Here is a 26195-nt window from a genome sequence, read left to right as displayed (position 1 = left end):
ATAACAGAAACCATTAATTATGTGCTAGTACATTGCATCGATCTCATTAAAGCATTTCCAAAAAGGCATATGATTAAAAATAAAATCCACATTTTATTTAATCTCGCGCGTGATAGTACAATATATCATGTGTGTATAACTAGTCTTCAAACTAAAGTTGTATACCTATGATGTGAGGGACAAAATTAGGTGTGTTGAAATCTAGCTATGACTAAACCACATAATTTATAAATTCAGTGAATGCATTATTGATATTTCATGAGTGTCAATTAATTATGTTTAATATTTTAATTTATAAATTCAATGAGACCCATGTTTTAATTGTGACATTAATTTCTACTCTTTTAAATGAAAAGGACTAGAAGAACACATATATCGATCATTACGGAAATTCTTATCTATCTAAAGGAACCCTACAAGAATAAAGAATCAGTACTCTTAATTGCAAGATAATGCAGCATATATTCTTGTTAGTAAAAAAGAAATCAATATTTAAACTTACCTAAAACGAATCTACAAGTATTAGTACTATTAGGGTATCTCCACCGGCGTCCCTCCCGGTCGCCCGTCGGCGACGTCCGATTGGACGTTCGTCGCAGGGAGCGGGAAGGGCGCCCACGCCCGTCCCGAGTGCCCCTGCGATGGGCTCGCCCCTCGCGTCGACGTCCGACCGGACGTCCGACATTTTTAATTTTAATTTAAAAAAAAAAACTCTATAAATATGGCTCCCCCAACTTCATTTCATTTACACCACTTGTGTTGACAAGTTTCTCTCTCTAAATCTACAAATTTCATTTCTACTACAATGGAGTACAATAGAAACTCCCCCACCACGAGCGGAGGAAACACACCCTCGATTCCCATCGGATCGGAGGGAAATTTTGCAGGGATGAATCCCCAGATGGCGGGGATGAGCGGTATGCCGGCGATGACTCCCCAAATGTTCTACACTATGTACAGTTGGATGAGTCAGATGGGTCAGATGATGCCAGGGGCAGCGGGTATGCCGACAAATATGTCGGGGATGGGTGGGACGATGCCAGGGGCAGCGGGGATGGGCGGTATGCCGCCAAATATGGCGGGGGTGGGAGGGATGATGCCCGGGGCAGTGGAAATGGGCGGTACGCCGCCAAATATGTCGGTGGGTGGGTCGATGGAGAGGCGGAGCCCGAGGACGCCTAGGGAATCTGTGTATCGGCCATATATAGATTTGTTGGCCGATGATTCCCCTAGTACTGTTCCGGAGACTCAGTACGGCGGCATCGAGACTTTTTCTTTTGAGGATCTGGGGCTATCGCCGATCCGCGAGACTCCCGATGAGGCGGAGCCAGCTGCAAGGGGCAGGAGCAAAGGCAAGGGCAAGCCCAAAGGCGGGGGTAGGGGCAAGGGCAAGGGCAAGGGCAAGGCCAGAGGCGGGGGTAGGGGCAAGGGCAAGGGCAAAGTCTCGAGCTCTTCATCGCACACGGGGGCAGAGGAGGAGGAGGAGGAGGAGGGCGAGGATGAGACTGAGAGGAGGACGATCTGGACCGTGTGGGAAAATGCCGCGCTTGCGAAGGCATGAATCGGTGTTGTAGAGTATCCCTATGTCGGGGAGAACCAGTATGTTGACCGAATGTGGCATCGCATTAGTGCCGCCTACCGCAACGTCAAACCGGCTGGGGCGAAGCCTCGCATACCCGAGCAATGCCGAAAACAGTGGCTTCGGTTGAGGCCTAAGCTCAGTCGTTTTGCCGCCCTCTACCATAACAACATGCGCATGATAAGCAGCGGCATGTCTGAGGATGATGTGAGGAGACAAACCTTGGCCCAGTACCCCAACCGAGATTTGAACATCAAAGAGTTTGACCAGTGGGAGGCCTTTCTCGTGGTCAAGGATTCGCAAAAGTTTGCGCTTGGTGTCGAATCAGGCTGGAAGCGGATGAAGATCAACTCTTCCGGTGAGTACAGCAGCAGTGCTGGTTCGCACGAGCTCCCCGAAGCCGAGGAAGAGGCCCCGCTACCACGAACAGACTCTCGCCGTCGTCGGTGCCCGATGGGGCAACAGGCTGCGCAGCGGATGGCGAGGGGAAGCGGCAGCGGCAACGGGTCCTACGAGGTCGAATCGGAGGCCCCAGGAGAGGACGACGTCCTCGCCCGCGCGCAGCAAACGAAGACCCTGATGCAGAGCACTATGAAGTGGTATAACGCGCAGGATCCAGTGTTGAAAAGGCTGTGCAAGGAGGTGGTCGACCAATGTCGGCGCGATTTAAGGCTGCCACCAATTGATGATTATGGCGTCGAGATCGGGGGCGGGGACGTCGGAGGCGGCAGCAGCACGAGCGATGGGGACGAGGACGAGGAGGAGGAGGAGTGAGAGCCGAGGGTATTATGTAATTTTTTTTTTAAACTATGTTTTTTTTTAATTATGTAATGTAATTTTCGTATTTTCCGTTCGTATTCGTATCGAATTTTAATTCCGTGAATTTTAATTTTAATTGTGAGTTAATTTAATTGTGGGAAGGGCTAGTGCAGTGGGAAGGGCTAGTGATGTGACCGTGAAATGGGAAGGGTTAGTGCTGACGTGGCATGCAGTTTTTGTGGAAAGGGCTAGTGGAGGGGCGAGTGGGAGGGGCGCCACCGGAGACACCCTTAACTAATGTGATGGAAACCGATCAGAGAAGCAGGACCGCGTATATCATGTGTTTGGCTTTAAGAAAATAAAAAATACTAACTAAAACCGCGTTATTGATTTAATTTCTATGTCTAATTTACAAATAATAAGATCAATTAACTTGACAATATGTATACTCCCCCCACCCCGCTCATACTATCATTTTGGAAAATTCATAATTATATATCTCATTTATTTTTTCCTGATTTTAATAGATTGATTTAATATTTCACTTACTTATTTCATTCACTTTGTACTCTATGAAATATAAGACTTACATTGTATTCATGTTTTTATTCAATTTTATTTATATTTTTTAGAACTTAGAATTAAATTTTAGAAGTTTATATGAGTACGGTAAAAATTTGCCCCAAAATAAAGGATGGAGAGGCATTTGCATCGGACTGGATTTTGCCTTTATCATGATCCAACCCACCAATAAATGTGCCTCGTGACCCGTCGGCCGTCGCCCCCACCTTATAATAATAATAATAATAATAATAATAATAATAATAACAATAACAATAACGGAAAGTTTCCAAAAATAATAATAGAATTCCATGTCCAAATAAATTATTATGTGAAATTATTTATTTGAAATATTTGCGGCTGAGTTCATGTTCGGATTTGTTGTAAATTAAGAATAAAATAAAAAGAATTTGACACTGGCCCAAATTATTGGCTATGCACAGGACCATGTCGACTAACTTAACCAATCCCGCGAAGCTATACGTGTATCTGAAGTGGTTTTGTTGCCTCTATAAAGTATAAACTGAGGCCACATTTTGCAAGGACTACCCAATTATTTGAAGACATGCTAACTGAGATAGTTTATGTGGATTAATAGGAGTAATAAATTAGATAATGTTGTTACTTGTTAGCCATGCAATTTGCCCTTTATCAGACCAAAAATTTAATTTTGATCCCCTCCCCCTCGCTCTACAGTTAGCATGTTTCCCTAGTGCAAATTATAAATCTGGCACAATTAATTATTGTTTTGTAACTTTATCTGTAAAGTTTTTGGTCAACACATGTGGACATCAGTGAGAGTCGATTAGACAAATTTTTTATCTATTTATTTTGAATACAAAAACAAGACAATTCGCAGAAGAGCAGGAATGTTTAAGCAAGATTTAGGGAATAGGGAGACACAATTAAGCATATCAACATTTTCTTGTATATAGATATAGCACTTGTATTATTACTTTATAGAATGCCAGACACTGTCACAACAATAATTGAAGAAAACCAAAACATAAATTATAAGGAAAAATTGTCATAAAATTATTATGTTTGGTCAAATTCTAGTATATCCCAGCATATAAAAAAATTGATTAAAAAATCATAAATCAATTTTCACGCTGAAGAGATTGGTTCATAGAGATATACTCCCCATGACTTATAATCTTTGCTGTAGCCTGTAGGTGTAAAACTTCACATTACTTCAAAATAATCACTAAAATTTACACACATGAGTAGCATAAGTTTGTCATTACATAAGCTTAAGGGATTCATTGAGTAGAAAGTTTCCTAATCATAAGCAAATATTGATCTCATTTTACAAGAAGAAAACACAAAATTTTGACACAGTATATTAATAACCTTGATACTACAGTCTACAGTTGGTGAAGAAAACATAGATAGTGTGATAGTATTTTGCAAAGATCTAGACAGATGGGAAGAACTTGTTGAGATTGAGAGGCAGAGAGTAGAACTCTTCACTCCTAGTATCGGTCTTGTAAGACCGGAACTTGTCCCACCAATGCATGCCTCTGTCCTTCCTCGTCGTGGTGTCCTTGGGAGGCATAGTCAGGTCCAGAACCAGGCCCAGAAAACCAGCCACGAATGGCTCAGACGAGAAGGGCACGTTGATCATGTCGTTGAACTGCACAAACATTCATGTCTAGGCTCAAATGCTCGAAACCAAAATTAGTGACAGGAACGAATATGGGTGGCTTCTTTCTTACCCATCTTGCTTTGGTGTGAACAGGTCCATAGCCTTTCAGAGATTCGTACTCGTTGAAGTAGTGTGGCACGGACAGTCCCATGAACACCGAGAATGCAAGAATGAACTTTGTCCTAAAACTGTTGAGATTGCAGAACTGCAGGAAAGTAAGCCCACCAACACCTGTTTGTAACAATCAATGTACTAATGAGATGAATATAATATGATTTGGATAATGTAAGATCAACACACACATTAGTCATTACATACCAACATAGGCAAAGAGAAGGCAATACAGAGCAGCGATGATGGGAGCAGGGATTGAGGCGAAGACAGCTCCAAATTTCGCTGAGGTGAAACGAGGAAATGGCCTTTTTAGTAAACAAACATAATTCATGTTCATGCTTGGAGAGTAGTAATGGTGACTACTTGCCTAGTATGGAGAAGAACAGCATGAAACCAGCAGATATTTGTATCACTCTACGGCTGCCAACGCGTGTCAGCCCAAGCAAGCCGGCATTTTCACTGTAACAAGACAATGTGAGTGTGTATCTGTATAGTATTTGTGTTGTGATGATGAAGAAGAGGCAACTTACACAGACACTGAAGATCCAGTTCCCGTACCAAATATCCCGGAGAACAATATGGCGACACCCTATAACAAATTCGGGTTGATTTAGACGAATGAAATTAGGTAAAGAGAAAATAAGCAGGAGGCAAGTCATCATACCTGCCAGCCGATGCCACGGCTAAGAACAGAATGTGGTACAGGAGTTGCACTCGCATACCTTGACACAGCAATGAAAGCACCAGTTGACTGCACTTCACAGATTCAGATAATCAATGTCAACAATGTACAAGAAAATTTTTGTGCTGATTAAGAATTTTGAGACCTCAACAAGGGCTACAAATGAAGTTGCCATCATGGCAAATGATTCCCCAGCATGAAAGCTTGGAGCTCCCCATTGAAATGGATACGGAACTCTGATCCTGCAACAACGCGCCTCTCATTTTAGACATGTTCACTTTTTTCTCTCTCATTCAATTTTATAACACTTTTCTCACCAAGGAGCAGCGCCTATGATCCCAGCACGGTCAGTTCTGCAGCTTAGCTGAGTCGTGAGTGGCACGTTCTTGTATGCTCCGCCCACGGTGAGTAGGTGTGCATATATCCAGACGATGATCACGGAGAATAACACTGCAAACCGATCAAACACATTTCTCCCCCCTTTCATCAGATGTGGCAAGTACTGAAAAGCAGCCATATTAGGATTAGTTATGGAGTTAGTTACAAGCTAAAGATTCTTGCTATATGTATTTGATCAGACTCTCACCTGTGAAACTATCACAAGCAAAACAAGCTGAGGCAGTCCAATCTCCACACATTTTGTAAGCTGGAATCACAGATCAAATTGGATATCATGTAAGAAAGGAAACAGAACCTCTGAAAACTTGCTTGCATTCTTCACATAAATGTTACCAGAGGAAAGCCTAATTCATACAGACCGAACCCGGTGAGAGCTACCAATGGAACTGTGGAAAGGGGGCTCATTAACCTGAAATATTGAACTACATTACTAACTTTATGTCATAAACAAGACCATTGTACAGACACATACACACACGAGGCATGTCACCTGGTCACGTTGCGCCACAGGCCACTGAAGCCGATGACAATCTGAAGAGTGGAAGCTACAATCATAGCCCCTTGAATTCCCCTCATAATCTTCTTGAATTTCTATAAATCAATGAAGGCATCAAGTTAACTAATTAGCTAAAGAGGGTGAAAAGGGACATGATTTGATGATCACCTCATAAGGATCCAAAATATCACTATATCGGCCAGCTAAGACGATAGACAGAGTGGCGGGCACAAAGGTGTAAGAGCCTCCGATCACAGCCGGTAGGCGAGTGCCAAACAATGTCTGAGCAAGAGTGTTCAAACCAGCAACAAACTGTAGTGTTTGAATCATCAAAGCTTTCTCTTCCTAACAGGGGACAAATCATTAAAATAAAGAATTTGTGGGACTTATTCAAAACTTATACAGAACTAAGCATATCCTTACTTTTCCTCCTCCCATTTGGGGGACCAAAATGGAGGGTATGAGCACAGTTGTGCCAAGCATCACAAGAAAGTGTTGGAACCCAAGCAATATGGCCTCAGCTTCATTAATAAACATCACCAAAATTTTAGAAATTCAAATCATACTTTCCAATTACATTTACACACACAGTTTTAACATTACTAATGAGAAAAGAAGAAGCAAGAGAATATGGAAGATGGGCTCACGCCATGGAGGTGGGCTAGTGATGCAGAAAGAAACTCCGGGAAGCTGATCTTTGACTGGAAATGGCATTAACTCCTCTTGCTTCGGCGGCGGCGCTGCTGCTCCTCCTCCGGCCATGATCTCTGCTTCTTTTTCACCCTCAGTAAAAAGCCTTGAAATCAAACAATCTCAATTATTACAGCTCCAACCTCAGACACAACAAATCAACAACATTAATAAATTTACCAAAAATGATGGAAAACAAGAAAGTCTTTTTGACAGCGCAAGTGATCAAGAAAAAGAAACCATGCAAAGTCCCTGCCACAACATTGGAGCGCTGTTTTTTTATTTCTACTGTGAGTGAGGTTTTGAGGAAGAAAAATAAAAGAGTACTAGCGGAAAAGGACTAACAACCTTCTTCAAGAAATTCAAGAATATGATAAAGCAAATGTGAATATGGGCCTAAAAACAAGGCAGGGGTGAGAGGAAAGATGGCCAACAAAAAAACGAAAGAAACAAGAGAAAGAAAAAGAGTAAAGAGATAAAGCAAAAACCAAAATGCAACCTTCTCAGCAATTAGCGCCTTCCTAGGCGATTCTGTTTCGTGCAATTTCAAACACTCACAAAAAATAAAATCAAATTCAACTTCTCTGTGAAGCAAAAGATAAAGCTATGGAGCATCTTGCCACCTTTATTAGACCATCCACACAAATTGAAAACTAATTAAAAATTGTACATGCAGATTTAGAAGAATTTATGTTGTGGGACAAGTTGCTTTTATTATTTGGGTATAATTAAAGGCGATAGCTTCTGCAAGAATACACTCTAGGATTCAGACTCTAGGCCTTCTGCACCAGCATTGTACTAGCCATACAAGTCCAACATTGGGACGCGTGGCATGATTTCATTAGCCCAATGCTGCTGGACTTTGTAAGGCCACCGTAGAAATGGCTGCACGCTACTACGGTCGACATTGTAATATAAGTTTCCATTTCTTCAGTCGAGTAATTTTTTTTTACTTACTCCCTCCTTCCATCATTACCGTCAATTTGATCGGGCATGAGTTTTAAGAAATGCAGTAAAAGTGAGTGAGACATTTATTGATGAAAAGATGAAAATGATAAAATGAGACAACCGACTGAGTATGATTTCAGGGTGGTTCAATACTAAAATGTCTATAAAAACAAAAAATATTCAGAATCCATTTTCTGAAATTATTTTGAAATTGTGATACTGCTAGAACTCTCTTTGGTTAATAATTTATGCTAGGAAATTTTCATAATCAGGTATAATGGGACAGAAATCAGGTATAGTGGTTCGACTTTCTACGACATCATTTTAATTTCGTTCTTTACAGTTTACGAGAGTATAGTAGGGGTATTTTTTTTTTAATTATTGTTATGAATGGGAACATTTGTAGGGTTTAACACCGAATAGTGTTTTTGTATAGAGCTAATTTTTTGCTGAAAATTATTTTCTATGAACTTAAAATTTCGTTGCAAAAAAATCATAATGTTATGTGTGTCCATGATGTTGAATTGTGATTGGAATTGGGAGAAAATTTGAAACTCATCTAACTCACAAAATCGATGCGATTTATACCCATTAAAAACATCATTTTTACAATTGACCAGATTGTCCACTTATAATATGATATGCAACATTGAATTTAATTTAGGGAAATATTAAATTCTTGAAATTTTGTTTACAAGTATAAATTTATGATATTAACGATCAAGTTTTAATAAGTTCATGAACAAAACAAAATTTTAACAAAAACTTGTGATTTTAAAAACCCTAAGTCTATATTATACAAAAATCTACTATAGTAATATTGAATACATAATCACATAGATTTGTTGGTAATGGTATTTGTATATATACCCTCCCATTCTTAAGGAGGTGTGGGCTGGGCGAAGTTTTGTCATTTTGAAATAAATGGGCTTGAGTTGGGCCTCTGATTTTCTTTGAACTTGTTGCAAAGGTTCTGCTTAGCTTTAAGTTTCTTTTCACCACTAATTATTGAATGTAGAGATGATTTGTCTCCGAAATTAAATGCAAATTCTAATTCTGAAGCAAAACTGAAAAATGAAGAATTGAATTTGGATAATAAGAAGAAGAAACACAGATTTCTGGCGTTGAGTTGTGTGACTTTGTACTGTAAATTATTATTATTATTATTATTATTTAAAAAAGTGTTTAAAATATTATCTTGGAAAGTGAGAACATAAAAATTAGTGGAGAAAAAAGAAGAGCATATATGTGTAGGAGTTTGGAAATCATTAATGAAAATAATAATAAAGTTGTTGAATTGCCTCAACCATACACTAAATCTGGGATTCCCAAATCATATCAACTCTGGCAATGGCAGCAGAAGCTTCCCTCTCAATCTCCCTACGCTTGCAGCCGCACCACCACCACCTCCACCTCCCAGCCGCAACCCACCGACATCCATTTCTCCAATTCCCCAACCACAAGCTACACAATCACTCCATCTCTCTCTCAGCCTCCCACTCCCCCTCTCCCTCTTCGTCGTCTCCATCATTACAGAACCCACTCCAAACCGGCCGATTTCTCACCGACGACGACCTCGATAAGCTCGAGCTTCTCGGGAACTACAGCTACCACAAGCAATTGGAATCCGGGCTTCTCTGGGTCCGCGCGATGAGGGAGGAGGAGATGGACCTGACCGTGACTCTGCTGTCCGAGTCCTTCGCGGAATCGATGATGATGGCGGGCGGTTATGTGAAATTGTTGGAGTTCTTGGTGAAGAATTACCTGATTGAGAGGAGGGAGATGATGCCTCACAATGCTACGCTTCTTGGAGTGTACAGGGAGAATGGGGAAGAGGATTTTGAGCTGGCCGGAACTGTTGAATTGACTTTTGATGGAAAGGGGGCGAATGCGAATCCTCCTACTCCTACGCCGCCCAACAACTCGCCTTACATTTGTAATATGGCTGTCAGGAAGCCTCTCAGGAGGTATCCTCCACTCTGAATAAGCTATATCAAGATGTGCTCTTTAATTGTATAAGCTAGGTAGTAATGATTTTAAGCTCAAACTGTAGCAATCATGAATCCATCTGGCACAACCATTATAGATCAAGTTTCTCACTTAGTATATGTATGAAATATGGATTTGGATGCTGGGATGAGATGGGTGATTTTCTGAGTCATATTCGTGTTTGACTTAAAACTCTACCACCGTTTGAGGTATCTCATTGACTGCTGACTTCCCATTGTGGAAGCATTCTTTTTAGATGGAATGCGTTATATGTCATTCATGGGAACAGTTATATCTATGTTGAATATCATCCTGTCTCTGGATTTCATTAGTTTCATAATCTTATTGGATGATTCGAGTCTTCATGTAAAAATGCATTCCAGGAGAGGCATTGGCTGGCATTTACTGAGAGCGGGTGAAGAACTTATTACAAAAATGAGCTCGTCTAGGGAGGTCTATCTGCACTGCAGAATCATTGACGAAGGTCCATTCAACATGTATACAAAAGCAGGTTACAGCGTTGTTCAGACGGATAGCATCTTGACCTTGTTAACGCTACAGAGGCGGAGGCGCTTGATGCGCAAAGAACTTCCTGCCTCTGAGGATGCTTCTGTTGTAGATGCTCCTCTTGATGAACGGTTGTAAAAATGGCCTTTGAGGTACGAATCAAGGGGAAAATGTTGGAAATTTCCCATGAAAGCTTCTCATGTATTTGCTTCATTTTTTTTCACTTGCTGAGAACTGTTGCTGTACACTATACATGACCAAGAAATAGAATATACCCGGTACCGACTTCTGCACACGACATAGTTTCATCAGAGGTGTCTGAAGACGGAAGAGTAATAAGCAACATAAGTTCCACTTTGTTTTACCAAGTTCAGTGGTGCCACTCTGTAATAAACAATTATTCTGATCTAATCTAACTTCTGTGGGATGTTATGTCCCAGAAAATGGCCTGAAGCTCCCAATTAGTAGGTCAATGTAGCTTCAGTATTCGTCTGTGTCTTACTCTTACACTGAATCTTATGAATGCCATCACTTGTATCCTTGACCATTGTTGTTACAGTGATGGTCCTTTTAATTTGGCTGGTTGACTTATCTCATCTTTCCATTTTGCTTGGATTTATAATTTTTCATCTGCTGTTTCTTCTTTTCTTTAGTATATAGTCTGGTGATGCTGAGCTGCTTACACTCTTATAGTTATAAGGGATTATCTCATATTCTCATCTGTTTTTTATTTGCTTAAGTGCATTACACTCTTAGTTATTGTGTTATATGGGTATGGAACTCCTATTATTCAAGTTACTCTAGCTTGTAATTTCGACAGAACTGTAGTAAGCATCCAGATGGCATTATCAATTCTTGAATATGTTTAATGACCAGAAACATCTATATCAAACACAACAGAATAAAATTCTTATGAATACAACAAGAACATGTCTCGTCCGCATGAATGTTTTTTAGCTGGAATTTATGATTGTTTTGTTGAGTACTATCAGATTACTCAGAAGCACATCAACATCTCTGATGTGTTTGAATTGAAGCACTTTGAATGGTTCCCTGTTATCAAGATTTAGGGAAAACCTTGCGGTTGACTGCCCATCTTATTAAACCTTGCGGTTGACTGCCTATCTTATTCTGTTATAAACAAAATCACTTCTGAGTGGTTTCACAACATTCTAAGTGCATGCATTGTCATCCCTAATCCTTTAGAATTGATGTACATGATCAGTTGGAGTTCTTTCACACATTCTATCATCGAGGGCCTCTCGTGACTGTCTACTCGGATGCAGCGTGATGCCAGGTTTGCAAACATGGCTACCGACTCCATTGTGTATGAACTCCGTGCCATTTCAGGATCAATCACCCTTTTCAGTTTCTTCTTGTCATTTAATATGTGCCTAACCTGTGGAATTTGATATATACACCACTTTATATTGGTAACAGGTTTAGGATGCTCAAAGAAAGTACAGTTTATATTATATCCAGTACCTGGATCACTAAATTTTGATCGCTTGGTCCTTGGGTCAGGTCAACTGCTCTCCGTCCAGTCAAAAGCTCGAGTAGCACGACTCCAAATGCGTAGACATCACTTTGTAGAGTAAGTTTCCCTGTCTGTTGCAAGGTAGACATAAATATCTCGATCCCTCTTGCCATTCCTTAAGTTAATATTAGAAATGGTTTCCCTGTTGGTTGGTTTGAAAGCCCTATCTCAAGATAAAAAAAACTAAATAATCCCTCCTTTACTCCTTTATATTAGCTCCCACTTAAGGCAATGATCTCCAAGATTTGTAAAACTGAAAATGTCTATATCCAGTTTAACTAGTTTATTATGAAGTAAAGAAATGTTAGTTAAATGATTCCTCAAGTAAGGAAATGTTAGTTAGTTTCCTAGCTTTATCAAAAATTTGCAACCAAGACAAAAATATAAGAGTTTATGTTTGTAAATATAAAAATTTAGCTTATGGTAAGATAGCTATTGATGGATTTATTGCTTTCATCTCCCAAGTTTCTAATTCAAAATTCAGTCTCTGGCATAGAGAATTTAGTAAAAGCAGTCAAGAAAGAAACCAAACCATACATTCTTTAAGACGAAAACTATAGAAAGAAGTTTGTAGTCATACCAAGGTATATTCGGGATCAAAATAGCCAAAAGTGCCAAGCACTGTTGCGGTTGTGATACAAGTTTCCTGGCCTTCTGGCATTAATTTTGCTAGTCCAAAGTCTGATATCTGCTAATAAAGCTTTTGATGATAAGTCTTAATATGCTTATGATAACAGTTGTAAGTAATATGTTAACGTTTCTGGGAAAAATGTTACCTTTGCTTCCAAATTAGTATCAAGAAGAATATTAGTAGATTTGAAGTCTCTGTGGACAATAGGAATCCCGACATCAGAACCTGAATGGAGGTATGCAAGTCCTCTTGCTGCTCCGAGAGCCACTTTCAGCCTCGAAGGCCAATCAATCTTTACATGTTCGATTCCTGTAGGATGATTTGCATATAAACCAATGAGGCAATGGAAAATGTAATACGCTAAAACCTCTTTTTATTAGTCCTTACTAACCCACCGTTTAAATGATCTTGCAGATTCCCTTTGTGCAGATACTCGTACACCAGAAACCTTTGCTTCCCATCTGCACAGTATCCAATCAAGTTGACAAGATTGGGATGGTCCAGTCTGCTCAGAATATCGACCTCTACGCGGAACTCCCTCTCTCCCTCTGCCTTTTTGAATGGTGGTAGCTCCATTTTCTTGATCGCCACAACCTGTCGATTCAGATACAACTTATTGTTACAACTTCTTATTTCAGGTATTCTTTTTTACTGAAGAAACGTGCAACTCCAACATACCTGCCCGGACCTTAGAGTGCCTTTATAAACCCGGCCAAAGCCTCCTTTCCCAAGCAGGTATTCATCACTGAAGGAACATGTCGCCTCCTCCATCTCCTTCACCGTGTATACTGCTGATGCAGTTCTTCTCTTTGGCGGGGGCCCTTTGCACTCGATCTGCCACTGCTCCACAGGTTTGTACACCCCTAAACCAACCACAAAAATCTCAGAACTAAAACATAAATATCATATCATCTTAGAAAGTATGAGAAATAGAAAAATTACAAGGATTGGTCTGATCCTCGGACTTGCTTCTCCTACGTTTGTTCCACGCAGAAACTAATCCAAAAGGCATCTTTTGTTGCTCTGCTCTAGGAAGAAGTAGTCCTAACACAACAACAAAGGAGTTGAGTTTTCCTTAAACCAGAAGCAGGTGTAAGTATGAGCCCGGAGAGAGGTTATATTGTTTGGAAGTACGAGAATCGGTATATGAGTGTGTACAAAGCAAGTGAGGTAAGTTAGCTTTGAGCATACTTAGTTGCAACAACAACCAGGATTTGGCACTTGAAGTTAAAGAAAGAGGTGTAATTTGCTTAGGTTTGTGCGTGCGTATGTATGTCTGAAAGGGAAAGAGCATCTGCAAAATCTTGTTCCATAATATCTTATTTTGAATAATTGTGAGATTGAGAAAGAATATGGTTGAGGGGTGGCTTTCATTGCTGCTCCAAATCAATCTTCTGTTCAACTTCTCATTTGATCGCACGTCCTTGTTCTTCAAAGCAACTTTTGTTTGTTAGAATAGAACCATAATAGTAATATTTTTATTTCTCGATTCTGTATTTTTCAAACTAAGAATTATGGGCTTTTGAAGATTCTTGATTTTTTCACTAGATTGGTATGAATGTGTGCCATATCTTGAAAAGATTTCCATTTGTATATGGCCTTTTTTGAGGAATGAGTTATGGGTTTCAATCAAGAAAAGAATCACTACTTCCAATCTACGCGAAGTGTACACTACCCTCTCTTTGTATTAGAATTCGTCGTATAAAACAAGGAAATAAATACATACTAACAAAATTATTTTTAAAAATATCCCTAACAATTTAGCAATTATTAAAACTTTCCCACAATAGTTATTCCCTCATTTGAATGTAGCAAAGATTTTTATGATAAAAAGAAATGGAATTTATTATACATCTACAAATTGGAGAAGAGAAGCCGCGTGCGGTATAAAGTTTAGATCACTGTGGTTATTATTATAGGCACCATTGAATTTTGATGTTTTTCTATTCATTTTATAAAAAATCAATAAAAGTTCCTTATTAACTTCAGTGATTATGGTGGCTCAAATTCTCAACACATTGATTGAAGGGAAACATCATATTAACAATGCCGTGCTTCCTCCCAAATCATGCTCTCGGATTGAATTCATTAATCCGATTGCACTAAGAAGGAATTCGTTCATCCAGATTCAAATGAGATAAATAGGACTTCATATCAGCAAAGGAAATTTATGAGCTTTGAATATATATATAGCACTAAAGTTTTTGCTATTTCACGAGATCTTTTTATTATTAGTAAAACTATGGAGCCATAATGTACAAGCCACAAAATTGCTATCCAATAATATATCTATCAAAAAATAATAAATTAATTCTCATTTAATATTCAAGTATTTTACACTAGCATCATTTCCTACTTATTTTATACTAGATGGTATGATTATCTTGCAGTAAGAGAAAAACAAGGGTGGGTGGTGGTGGTATTTCATTATGTTAAGTTCATTACTTTTTTTGGAATCATTCATTTTTTCATTTTTCTTTTCTTTTAATTCTTATTAATTAAATTTAATTGTAAAAAGTAAATTCAATAATAATTTGTATAATTAAGTTCTGCCGATAAATTATAGTTTTATAAATGATTAAATAATAATATTACTTTTACTATTATTATTTAATTATGTATATAATGGAGTAGTAGGATTATGTTAAGATGACAACCCTTCTTAACGTGATAACGTACCACCAATCTCGTGCTGCCACATGTCACGTTATCCAACAATATTAGAGACTTATCCAGCAATATTCATTTAGTATGCGTTTACAGATTGCATGATAGTAATAGGTGGATTGCTGTGTAGATTGTTGAGTATTGCTGTATAGACATAGAATGTTTCACTTGCTGTATATATATAGACAGATTGCTTATTAAATTGTAATCCACGTAGTACTATCATGCAATCAGTAGAAATCCATCTAAAACGCTTACTATGATATTGCTGGATACGCCCCTAATATTGCTGGATAGCGTGCCACGTGGCAGCACGTGGTTGATAGTACGGTATCACTCTAACTATAGTGGCACCCTAATGTTCCCCTGGAGTAGTATATATTATGACAAAATATTAGTGATAATCTTCGTAAGTTATAGGAGTAACTGAGTAAGGGTACGACTTAGTATTGTAGGAGTATATAAATATTATGACATCCAAGATATTATAGTAGGTTTTTGTTAAAATGACAACACCTCTTAAAGTGACATTGTGACACCACGTATCCAGAATATTATAAATGCTACACATCAATAGTATAAACGCTAGACAACAATCTATATTGCTGGACGAGAAAAACTGCTGTCTAGCGTATTGGATATTGCTGGACGAGAAAATTTATCCTTGAGTTTTTTTTATGATTGCCACATGGTAGCTGATTATTCGTCCACGTTTACGAATGATTGACTAAGAATGATGGTATGATGTTATTTTAAAAGGTGGTGTTATTTTAACACACCCCTAGTAATTAGATTTTAGATTCAGTTGGATAAATGATATTGGAATTCAATTGGTGATTTTTATCATTCTTTCTTGGTCAATTTGTAGTGTTGCTTATTAAATGATCCGTTCAGTTGATAATAAATTTAATTGTGAATTTTTTTTATCGATATAGAATTTAATTAAATATTTGGTTGTCTCAATTGGAATATTGGATAATTGGTATTTTTGATGATTCTCAATTTATTTTATTGAAGAAATTGGGGCATTAATATTGACTAGTATTAACCCTCGTGCGATGCACGAATTAACTTATTTCTATATTGGTATATTTAATATTGTCAATTAACAATTTAATAAGAGTACATCAAGTCTAGGCACTTGTGAAAAATACCTTTGACAAACCTTTACATTTCTATACTACGAAAACAAAAATAATTTTTCTAACAAATAGTTAATCCACGACTTATAATATTCAAAATATCAAAATTATTAAAAAAAAAAAACATTTTGACACAACTATAATTGAATAATCACCATTACTATTAACTTATTTGTTTTCAATTTCAATTGGGAACGCTTTAATGCGCTTTAATGCACTCAAGTCGTATAGTACAAAATAGAAAATTATTGGATTTCACTACAGAAGCTAAAATAACATCTAATGAAAATGAGATTATGGACTTCTTTAACACTTCTACCATAAAAATAATATCACCAAATATCAATTCATTGCACTAAAAATGGAACATAAAATGGTAGAACTTTATTGCATTATAATAACGTTAAACGTATATAATTTTAGACATTTATTCACACTAATTCTAGACGATGAAGAAATGATTCATATTAGAATAATGAAAAATGAAACTTGAATAAACAAATATTGTTGTATATCTGAAGGGTCGGGTTTTTGCACGTGTGTCGTGTGCACGTGTCCCTCCTTTCAACAAGATTTATAATTTTCCCACTAATGCAACAAATATTACTAAGTATAAGCGGCAAGAGCGGGGTCGAACCACATGGACTATGGACCTACTCGAGATCGTTTCTATGACACAAGCGGAAAAGGGGTCGGCTGCTGCCACGCATTCATTGAGTGGGTTAAAACTCTAATCTACTTGACCTGGCGGAATTAAACTGGACTCTATTTGCCTGACCTAGGAGACGGGAGAAGTACGGAAGGAAAATAAAACACGAAAATATTTTTCATCAATTTAATAAAATATGAAAGCAACTAAAGAAAACAATTGAAACTTACTAACCAAGCTAAAGGCTTTCCTAAAATAGGCAGACAAGGTGTAAAAGTAAAGTGGGGACCATTTTTCTCAAACTAGTTGGGCTGACAGAAAAGCGGGAAAACCAAAAAGCAAAAGCAAAAAGCAGATCTGATTCTCTAACTAACTCCTACTTCATCTTCTCCAAACAACCAAGTAAAAACAGAGCATAGAACAGAGCTTCAACACCATTGACGAAATAAAACAGAGCATGCTTCAAAACGAGACGTAAACACGAAATTCAAGCTAGAACTACCAGATCTACGCTACTGGGTCAAGCAGAAAACGAAATGAACACAGATTACCTTGCATGCATCACCTAAACTATCGGATCTCAGAAATCGAGCACGTGAACAACTAAATCTCAACCTCTAAACTACTGGAAATCATGTAAATAACATGGATCTAAACATCTAAGCTACTAATTGCGAAAAGCATCCAAGAAACATAAGTAAATAGCATCAATAACATGAAAATAAACACCAAATCTTCATAAAACCGAAAATAAGTCGAGATCCAAAGGTGAAGTCGTCCATTCCTCCGATGAAACTACATATTTAAGCCAAGAAAGCAACAAACTATCGAACTAAACTAAGAGAGCGGTGGCGTTAAGCGCCTACGAGAGCTTCCTACCTAAACTACGAAGCGTTAAGCGCCCCCTCTTCATTGTGGAAAGCTTCTATTTATAGAGTGGCTTTAACTTCAACCCTAAGGCAACTTCTTGTCGGTATTTGACCATTTTACCCTTGCAATAATTGAGGATCTTCATGTCAGTATGTCATTCTGTCTCCTTGACCAGGTAGATGACTTTTTCTGCGCTTTTGCTCCATTTCTACTCCTGTCGTCAACTTCCTGATTCTCCTAGGTCCGAGCGACGACTTCTGGTATTTTACTTCAAAATCAGCTATTTTGCATCTGCCAGGTCAATTAACACAAACTCCCGGATCCAACAGATTTCTGCACACTTAAGCTCAAAATTTGTGCATTATCTCCCACAAAAGCATATAATTTTAATCCAAAACCAATGCATGAAACGAGCCTTATCAATATCATAACTAACAATCATAATATAACTCAAGAATCTACCCTAATTCTAGAATTATTTGCAAACAATAAAAGGGAATCAAGGGATGCCTGAAAGTCTAGTCTTCACTTTTCTTGAATCTTCCGTTCCTTATTCTTTATCTCGGCTCTTGTCAAATCTTCCATCTTTGATGCCGCTATACTCGACTGAGCACATCTCACTCTCAGCACCGTCACCCACAGAAACACATCTGAAATTTTGATTGAAGAAATTTGTTGGGTGAATAAGTATTTATAGAGAGATCCGTGTAAATGTGCTAACATTATTACATTAATTACCGTTCCTTTGAATATTGGTTCATTAATCATTTTTTATTACATTTTAAGTGTAACTTATTGGAATATGAATAGTCTAGCCTATTTTTTATGCATGTTTATAGTTGTTCTCGATAAAGATTTTATTTTTATGACATAATTATAGCCAAATATTTATTAATTATAAGGAGTATATTTTATTCAGCACGTTTAATCACCTATAAATAAGATTCTTCATATTAAAATTTATTGTGCCACCAAAATAGCTAAATCCTAAATCCTTCTTTCTACCTCAGTCAATAATAGTTATGAAGTAACGTTTATATGATAAATAATCAATATTAATTGTATGAAGAAACGCATATATGAGAACTAATAATGAGTGAAACCATGATTAGGATATTAATTTTTTACATTGTGGACTATTAAAAGTAACGTGTATGTATGAGTAGTACATATGAATATGTAAATTTATACTATTAATTACAATAGCACCCAAAATTTATAAATATTTTAAAAAGCGGCCCAAACTCGCATTTTATATATGTATAGATTATAGATTTGATTGACCAAATGGATTTCAACTTATATTTAATTCGATTGAGATTAAATTCATTATTGATTTAGTTGAATAATGGTAGTACAATATTTCAATTGATTCTCGATTTATTCTAGTATTATTTTTTGTTATTCTTAGATCTTGTATGTGAGATTGAGATAACAAAAAAAAAAAAAAAAACTTCCATTATTATTCATTCTTAATAATTATGTTATTCTTTCTAATGCTAAAATTCTTTGTTATTATTAGATCTTGTCTATGAGATTGAAAAAAAAGAAAGAAACTTCCATTTTTATTTATTCTTATATAATAACTAAAATTCTTATTAATAATTTTTAATACCCCCTACCTACCCTCATAGAAAGAGAATAGAAAGAAGAATTTTGATTTCCTTATTTACAATTTAGCAACGGTCTTTATTTATTTATTCCCTATTTGTAGAAATAAACAAATAACTATATAAATAAAATAAGTGTGGTGCATTAATGTTCTGTAACTGCCTACTGTATTTCCACCTGCTGAAATTGAAGGTCCAACACAAGCAATTAATTACACATCCGTCTCTTACCCATCTTTTTCCTTTCGGAACTAACTCATACCCACCTTTAACTTCTCAATTAATTCATCACCTCATTCCTCTTTCAAAATAATACAGCTGAGTAAAATTCACAACATCCATCCGTCTGTTTTAATTAACACTGCCTTCCTCTCTAATATATTATTGATTATTCCTTTTTTATATATGTCCCCCAAAATTAAAATGAGTATTTTATAGTTTCATATATCTCGAGATTAAAAAAATATAGTACTACATTAGTCCATAAAAAATAGTTTTAATAGTAAACAACATGAGTGTTAAGTAAGAGAGGTAGAAGAAAAAGAGGTATTAATCATGAAAAATTGGACTAACTTTGTTACAAAGTACTACTAACATATTATAAAAAAGAAGAAGGCTAATTTTATTGGACAACCATAAATGAAAAAATAAGACTATTTTTCGTGCATGTATGGTGTAACATTTTTGCATCACGCATTAAAGAATTAAATACCCGTGTCGAAATATTTCAATTGGACCATCAAATTTTGTCGAAGTCCTAAAACTTTCATATAGGTATATAGTACTAGTACTACACTACTACTACTATCAATCCGTAAACTGGTAATTTTGTTGTCGTAAACTCGTAATGCATTAAAAAACGAATAAATTAGTTGAATGATAACAACCATGTTTGAAATGGTACGGTTGTAATTCAATAATCATTTATTTGCAGTAGATCTCGATGCTGTTCGAAGTAAAATGTTACTGTATTATCATTATCATAGCAGACAGCATGGTCAACTAGAATAAGCCCTAGTCTATTTCGAGATATATTTTTTTACAGCCTTAGGACACATGATTTTTAATGTCTATAAACATATCTGAAGCAATTTACAATTTTGGGATGAATTGGATTGAGATTTGTAGCATAATGAAATATGGTTGGGCAATCTATAGTTGTGCATTAATAGATGCATGGAATCAAGTGGTTAGGTTGTTAAAGGAAATTGAATGTAGATAAGGAGAAAATGAGTGTATATAAAGAGGGGTGTGTAACAAGTTTATACATAGCATCATCAATTAGTGATAGTGATACAAATAATCAAGCAATGGCATCAAAGATTGAAATGGAGGTTGAGTTGAAAAGTGAAGCAGAAAAGGTTTGGAACAGCATGAGGGAGTCCACTACTCTCTTCCCCAAAGCCTTGCCTCAGCACTACCAAAGCATCCAAATTCTTGAAGGCGATGGCAAGTCCGTCAACTCTGTGCGCCTCGTCACCTATCCACAAGGTTCTCTCTCTAACTCTTTCTGTGTTAAGATTGTGACTGTACATTAGTTTGATATAGCTAGTCTGTCTTGCATCAAGCCCGCACAAGGTCAATGAATTTGAGTGAATGAATTTTTCATCATATCAATTTCACAAATGCAGGAATATCACCAGTTTCAAGCATCAAAGAGAAGATCGAAGCGGTAGACGATGAGAAGAAATTCGTGAGTTACAGTGTGATAGAGGGCGACATACTGAAGTACTACAAGAACTTCAAAGGCAGCCTCAGCGTCAGCAGCAGCAGCAACGGCGACAACAAAACTTCACTGAAATGGACCTGCGAATTCGACAAGGCCACCGAGGATACCCCTGACCCGGATTTCATCAAGGAATTTGCCCTCAAAACTTTCCAGGATTTGGATGCTTATCTTCTTGCTAATTAATCTCTATGTTTCTACTTATGGAAGAAGTAATGGCTTCATCGAAGCACTATAATAAATTATCCATAAGTTTAATTAATATATATTATTCCCTTTTTATATAAGTTTCCATTTTCATTAGTAAAGGAAAAGCTAAGAAAAATAGAAATATTCGTAAACACAAAGCGACATTTACATAAGATGCAAAAGTAGAGCATGATTATTAAAATATTGAAAATGGGGAGATGGAAAAATAACAACCCCCTCCAGAAAAAGAAAGTGCATGCATCTTCTGATGAGAGCATTATAATTTATAGGAGTATCATAATTAAGATTAATCCACGTGATTAATATCCATAATAAAATCACACTTGAGAATCTTGCTGCAGAAGAGGGACCTTCTCATCCCTTGATGGGCTGACCATCTTGTTACGACCGTCCAATTTACTCGCCTCCTCGTCCTTCGTCTGGCCCCACAGCACGGTGTAGTACCCCACCCCGCAGATGAACGCTCCCATAATGCTACACACACACAACACAACACACCATTTTACTAAAAGTCAGATTGAAATTATGAAAAGTGGGTTTAGAATTTAATTTACCTTCCATAATGAAAAGTATCGGAAAAGAGCAAACAGCCAAAGGTGGTGGCGTAGGCAATCCCACAAGGCTTGAATAAGGGCACAAAAAAAGGCCCTTTCAAACGTGTACACCACATTTGAACTTTCGTCCGAATCAGGCTGCTGAATATTCCCTGTTACCACCATCATGTTCACGTAATAAATAATTTACCTTCATTTTTTACATTAGTGTATTAATTAATTGATCTTACAGTTAAGACGATGATGAGAAGTTCGAAATTAAGCCCTAGCTTCCATGCCTCAGGATCCCTTTCAAAGTAGAGGGCCACACCAGTTGTTTGGATGGTCCCAAACAAGGTGTAAAATGAGATTATTTTCATCACTTGTTTGCATATTTTGAGAGTTTTCGCCTGATGATCATTTATACAAATATTTAGTGATTAGCATAAATCATATGTAGGGGGGTACTTAAAAAAATTGGTTATACCTGGAGAAAGTTCCAGATGGCAAGAGCAAATGAAGAAGCAGCAAAGAGTTTACAACCAAGAACCCAGTTTTCATGAGTTGAAGTGAAGACCAGCAGCGGCGGCCGCGAAGGTAAGGTTAGGGAGGGAGCTTTGATGGTAGGGCCTTTGTAAAGAGTGAGTGAAATTGCACCACCAAAAGATATGAGGGTGCCTATCAATCTTGCTAGGCTGCCTGACCTCTTCCAATCAAATTTTGTACTCCTAAAACAACATTAATTATTTAGTAGAATTAGCAAACTATTCTATCTATATCCAATTTTTTATGTTAATTAAGGTATTTAGATTTCAGAATAAGTGAAAACTATTTTTGCCTTCTCAAATCCGATAATAAAAATGTTTTTGTAATATAGTAATAGTACTACTACATGATTTCAAAATAGTAACATGTCAAATGTCAGATTTAGGCGACTAACTGATAGAAAAGTAACTATATCAACAAAATGATACTTAAAAAAAAAATGAATCAGAGTTGAAATATTAAGAATGACAATCACATGCATAATTATCGGATGCAACAGACATATGTCATACTGATCACTAATTAATACGCTATCTCTTCTCATATTTACAAACAACCAAGTCATTAGTTGTTCAACTTCAACAACACTGTTTCTATAAATAATTAAATAGGGGAGTGTTATATTGTTAACTCAATACCTAATTGCTAACTACAACTAAATAATAATCATTAGATATTCAAATTAAGGGCCTATATCATCAACCACGAAATTTCAATACGATCAACAAAAAATATCAATAAAACCATTGGATTAATTCCATAAAATATCAATAGGGGTATTAATGTCAATTAACTACATGTTTAGTTATAACTAACTTTTAAAAGAAATCTCAAAACGTTAAATTCATATAACATATATCAAACGATATCATACACGCATATGTTCCGACGTCAAAATTTGAAAAAAAAATTCAAAATTTTTTTAATTTTTTCGTAAAGCAGAAATGTCAACATACTATATAAAATATGTCAATATAATACATGTAGAATGTCAATATGAGCAATGAGTTAACATTCTTAAAGCATTGTGTTGACATTCTCAAAGCATTGTGTTGATATTTTCGAAACACTATATTGACATTTTCATCTAAAACCCTAATTTGACATTTTTTTTATCTTTTTTTATTTTATTAATAAAAACGAAAATTACACGTAGCAAATTGTAGACCACACGTTTTCTAAAATCCTATGGCCTTAAATTAGTTGTAGTTAGCAATTGACCACTCCCCTAATTAAATATTCATTAAATCCCGAACTTGAATTGAGCTCCGTGTCACATCGAAGTTATAATTATTAGTGATGTTGCTAGACAACGATGTGGCTGTAGTTTAGTGGTAAGAATTCCACGTTGTGGCCGTGGAGACCTGGGCTCGAATCCCAGCAGCCACACATCTATCTCCTTCTATGCTTTTAATTTTTTCACACTACTACCAAATAGCGCATTATCACGTTTTTACTGTTAATATTTTAATCACTTTATATGATAGTTTAAATTAATTTTAAATTAAGTGATCAGTTAAGATAAATTAAATACGTAACTTTAATAAAGTAGCATCAAGTGATCGGTTAATATCTGTTAAACTGATTTGATGAATCTCACAGCTCAGCGCAAACCAAATACACACAATATCCAATATAACAACTCATTGATCTTCTCTTATACTACGAAAATTGCTTTAAAATTATTGACTCATCTTTTGCTTTTAGGGCTAACAAATATGTAGAGAATAATGTCAATATACAATTTATAAATTATTCATTTAATTTGTACTACCTGTGTTGTATATATATGTAAACAAACATTAATAGTATGTAGTAGGTGAAAAAAAGATTAAAGTCAGGTTTGAGGAATAGATTAGTTTGAATAGTTAAGCACCTGAGGAGTATGGCCAAAATGAAAGATAAAGCAGGCATCTGATTTGCGAAGCCACATGCAACAATGGGAGAGCTGTAGCTCAAACCCACAAACGCTAGGTTTTGAGCAATTGTTACCCTGCAAACCAATTTTTAACAACATACTATATAATTACTTATCTATGACAACTCCATGTGAACGTGTGTGCGTGGAGAGCGAAAGAGAGCAAACCCTATCAAACCGAGGACGAAGACTTGAACGAGAAAAGGTAGGGTGAGCCATGTCCCTTCCGACCTGACCATTTCACAAACAAACCATATTACTTAGTTAATCTGCGTTACATGAATCCGTACGTTAAGCTTCATCCACATTTTGTATATGTATATGTAAATACGCCAAAAACACACATAAATGTTTTTATGTTAGGGTATTGAGGTTGAAGAAGAATCAAAGTACTTTATATATACCTATTGGTATCAAAAAAGAAGGAATATGGGAGGAGAATGAGTGAAGAAAGGGCATTTGTATAGACAACAAACACGAAAGGGCTCATCCCTTTAGCCATCGCGGTGCTAGCCATGATCGTCAGCCCAATAATGCAACCCTCCACCACAACCATGCTCCCACATGCCATCACATCGCTTAACGCCACCCTCCTCATCTTTCCGGCCTCTCTCTCTATATATAGTCTATTAGTATCTCTCTCTGATCACTCTGTGAAATGAATGATCGATCAAGTTCAATTCTCCTTCATATTTATAGAGTCGAAAAGTTGCATTATGTATTTTCAAAAAGTTGAAGAAATTCAATGTAACCTTTCATGCTCATGTGAAGCTACTTAGGGGACTTTGCAACTCGTTCTGCCCCATGCATAGTTAGTAAAGTCCATACATCATCTACATATCTAGAATTATTCACATATATTCTCACATTTTCTGCTCGCATTGTCCATTTCTGACCTACACCTTTATTAGTTATTACAAAATACTACTGCATTATTATTATTTGGTAATATTAACTTTTCCAATTTTGTCAATTTGTCGCTCGTCTTATATACTTTAATTTATTTTTTGTGTGAGCAACTCTAACTTGTTTTTTTTTTTCTTTTATTATTCCGCATCAGCAACGATTCATCTGTGTTTTACTTTTAAACCACACTATTTGAATATGCATTATATATCTAGAATAATGGACTTTATACTTCTATCTTCTAAAGTTGTACAACAATGTGAAATGGTACAACTAGAAAAACACAAAACATGAGTTGAAAATAGTAAGTTGAAGTGACAATATTGAAAAACGTATAAAGTTGGATAAACGATAAGCAAAGCGGAGGGTGATAAAATGACATAAAATGGCAAATCAAAAAAAGTAATTTTGTTTATATAAGTTCTACCAAGAAAAAAAAAATTGATGTGGGCCAGGGGGGCGGAGATGAAATCATTAAACTGGTTTACTGAAATTGGATTATTAATGGTTGATATCAATTAAGGCCCTACAAAAATTCAATTAGTCAACTGCGGCCCCTCTAATTACGTGTACCTATAAAAATAGTAGGCCATTTTTTTCCTTTTCGGTAATTACTGCTTCGTTTAAAAGCTCAAGAGATTATCTCAAAAAGAGAATAAAATTAAAGGTAACGAGATTAGTACGTAGTAAGATCACTAATTAATTAACGTGTGATCCCAGTATTCTATGTATGCACCAATTAAAGGTTTTGTTAGACAGTTGTTTAATTCGGAATAATAAATGGACGTCATTATTTTAATTAATTAATTAGTGGTTATGTAGTTTCAGTGTTTTATAGTGGTGCATCAGCAGAATTATTTGTTGGGGTCTTGACGGAA

At 36.6% G+C, this 26195-nt stretch overlaps 5 protein-coding genes and 1 non-coding gene across 14 annotated transcripts; 3 read left to right on the top strand and 3 right to left on the bottom strand.

The window, feature by feature from the left end:
• Positions 1–4126: 4126 nt before the first annotated feature.
• Positions 4127–7557, bottom strand: LOC125208601 (nucleobase-ascorbate transporter 6-like). Of its 2 annotated transcripts, none has more exons than XM_048108253.2 (15): positions 7428–7557; positions 6886–7034; positions 6662–6759; positions 6407–6583; positions 6233–6333; positions 6076–6151; positions 5930–5989; positions 5661–5845; positions 5489–5585; positions 5326–5412; positions 5192–5250; positions 5029–5120; positions 4866–4943; positions 4618–4778; positions 4127–4535 (listed from the first exon to the last, which is right to left on the bottom strand). In XM_048108253.2, exons 2-15 carry the CDS (start codon positions 6998–7000, stop codon positions 4317–4319), a joined length of 1605 nt encoding a protein of 534 aa, XP_047964210.1. In that variant the 5' UTR covers positions 7001–7034; positions 7428–7557; the 3' UTR covers positions 4127–4316. The 2 variants fall into 2 exon arrangements, with proteins under 2 accessions (XP_047964210.1, XP_047964208.1); XM_048108251.2 differs by lacking the exon at positions 7428–7557 and adding an exon at positions 7109–7382.
• A 1602-nt stretch (positions 7558–9159) lies between these two features.
• Positions 9160–13959, top strand: LOC125208603 (Acyl-CoA N-acyltransferases (NAT) superfamily protein). 7 transcript variants are annotated; one of them, XR_007174144.2, is made up of 6 exons: positions 9160–9843; positions 10249–10524; positions 11598–11669; positions 11897–11966; positions 12955–13391; positions 13534–13959. XR_007174144.2 is itself a non-coding variant. In XM_048108255.2 (2 exons), the coding sequence occupies exons 1-2, from the start codon at positions 9227–9229 to the stop codon at positions 10508–10510; spliced, it is 879 nt and encodes a 292-aa protein (XP_047964212.1). In that variant the 5' UTR covers positions 9160–9226; the 3' UTR covers positions 10511–10970. The 7 variants fall into 7 exon arrangements, 1 of the variants encoding a protein (XP_047964212.1); XR_007174143.2 differs by having other exon boundaries at positions 11813–11966; XR_007174142.2 differs by having other exon boundaries at positions 11598–11699.
• On the bottom strand, positions 11235–13615 carry LOC125208602 (Protein kinase superfamily protein). Of its 2 annotated transcripts, none has more exons than XM_089061818.1 (7): positions 13483–13615; positions 13219–13403; positions 12936–13134; positions 12686–12849; positions 12490–12600; positions 11858–11980; positions 11235–11771 (listed from the first exon to the last, which is right to left on the bottom strand). In XM_089061818.1, exons 1-7 carry the CDS (start codon positions 13550–13552, stop codon positions 11535–11537), a joined length of 1089 nt encoding a protein of 362 aa, XP_088917944.1. In that variant the 5' UTR covers positions 13553–13615; the 3' UTR covers positions 11235–11534. The 2 variants fall into 2 exon arrangements, with proteins under 2 accessions (XP_088917944.1, XP_047964211.1); XM_048108254.1 differs by having other exon boundaries at positions 12490–12597.
• Positions 13960–20740: 6781 nt separating the features above from the next.
• Positions 20741–21491, top strand: MLP423 (MLP-like protein 423). Its single transcript, XM_048101781.2, has 2 exons — positions 20741–20969; positions 21110–21491. The coding sequence occupies exons 1-2, from the start codon at positions 20789–20791 to the stop codon at positions 21388–21390; spliced, it is 462 nt and encodes a 153-aa protein (XP_047957738.1). The 5' UTR covers positions 20741–20788; the 3' UTR covers positions 21391–21491.
• A 29-nt stretch (positions 21492–21520) lies between these two features.
• LOC125203441 (WAT1-related protein At1g70260-like) lies at positions 21521–25079 on the bottom strand. The gene is made up of 7 exons (XM_048101780.2): positions 24816–25079; positions 24580–24642; positions 24370–24486; positions 22435–22675; positions 22199–22357; positions 21969–22120; positions 21521–21888 (listed from the first exon to the last, which is right to left on the bottom strand). The coding sequence occupies exons 1-7, from the start codon at positions 25007–25009 to the stop codon at positions 21732–21734; spliced, it is 1083 nt and encodes a 360-aa protein (XP_047957737.1). The 5' UTR covers positions 25010–25079; the 3' UTR covers positions 21521–21731.
• TRNAH-GUG (transfer RNA histidin (anticodon GUG)) lies at positions 23811–23882 on the top strand. The gene has a single exon. It is a non-coding gene; the product is annotated as a tRNA-His (tRNA).
• Positions 25080–26195: the final 1116 nt, after the last annotated feature.

Source organism: Salvia hispanica, chromosome 6 (genome assembly GCF_029641045.1).
Source record: "Salvia hispanica isolate PSC_SH4W2 chromosome 6, Shi_PSC_v1, whole genome shotgun sequence".
NCBI lineage: Eukaryota > Viridiplantae > Streptophyta > Magnoliopsida > Lamiales > Lamiaceae > Salvia > Salvia hispanica.
This window is presented reverse-complemented; position numbering and strand designations above follow the sequence as displayed.

Coding starts and splice junctions, on each gene's coding strand:
- LOC125208601 (XM_048108253.2), bottom strand. CDS start 7,000: ATGGCCGGAGGAGGAGCAGCAGCGCCGCCGCCGAAGCAAGAGGAGTTA. Junction 6,334..6,406: donor ATATTTTGGATCCTTATGAG/GTGATCATCAAA, acceptor ATTGATTTATAG/AAATTCAAGAAGATTATGAG. Junction 5,586..5,660: donor ATCATAGGCGCTGCTCCTTG/GTGAGAAAAGTG, acceptor GCGTTGTTGCAG/GATCAGAGTTCCGTATCCAT.
- LOC125208603 (XM_048108255.2), top strand. CDS start 9,227: ATGGCAGCAGAAGCTTCCCTCTCAATCTCCCTACGCTTGCAGCCGCAC. Junction 9,844..10,248: donor GTCAGGAAGCCTCTCAGGAG/GTATCCTCCACT, acceptor AATGCATTCCAG/GAGAGGCATTGGCTGGCATT.
- LOC125208602 (XM_089061818.1), bottom strand. CDS start 13,552: ATGCCTTTTGGATTAGTTTCTGCGTGGAACAAACGTAGGAGAAGCAAG. Junction 13,404..13,482: donor CGAGGATCAGACCAATCCTT/GTAATTTTTCTA, acceptor TGGTTGGTTTAG/GGGTGTACAAACCTGTGGAG. Junction 11,772..11,857: donor ATCAAAATTTAGTGATCCAG/GTACTGGATATA, acceptor CAAATTCCACAG/GTTAGGCACATATTAAATGA.
- MLP423 (XM_048101781.2), top strand. CDS start 20,789: ATGGCATCAAAGATTGAAATGGAGGTTGAGTTGAAAAGTGAAGCAGAA. Junction 20,970..21,109: donor CCTCGTCACCTATCCACAAG/GTTCTCTCTCTA, acceptor TCACAAATGCAG/GAATATCACCAGTTTCAAGC.
- LOC125203441 (XM_048101780.2), bottom strand. CDS start 25,009: ATGAGGAGGGTGGCGTTAAGCGATGTGATGGCATGTGGGAGCATGGTT. Junction 22,676..24,369: donor ATTTTGGCCATACTCCTCAG/GTGCTTAACTAT, acceptor ATGTTGTTTTAG/GAGTACAAAATTTGATTGGA. Junction 22,358..22,434: donor CCATCTGGAACTTTCTCCAG/GTATAACCAATT, acceptor AATGATCATCAG/GCGAAAACTCTCAAAATATG.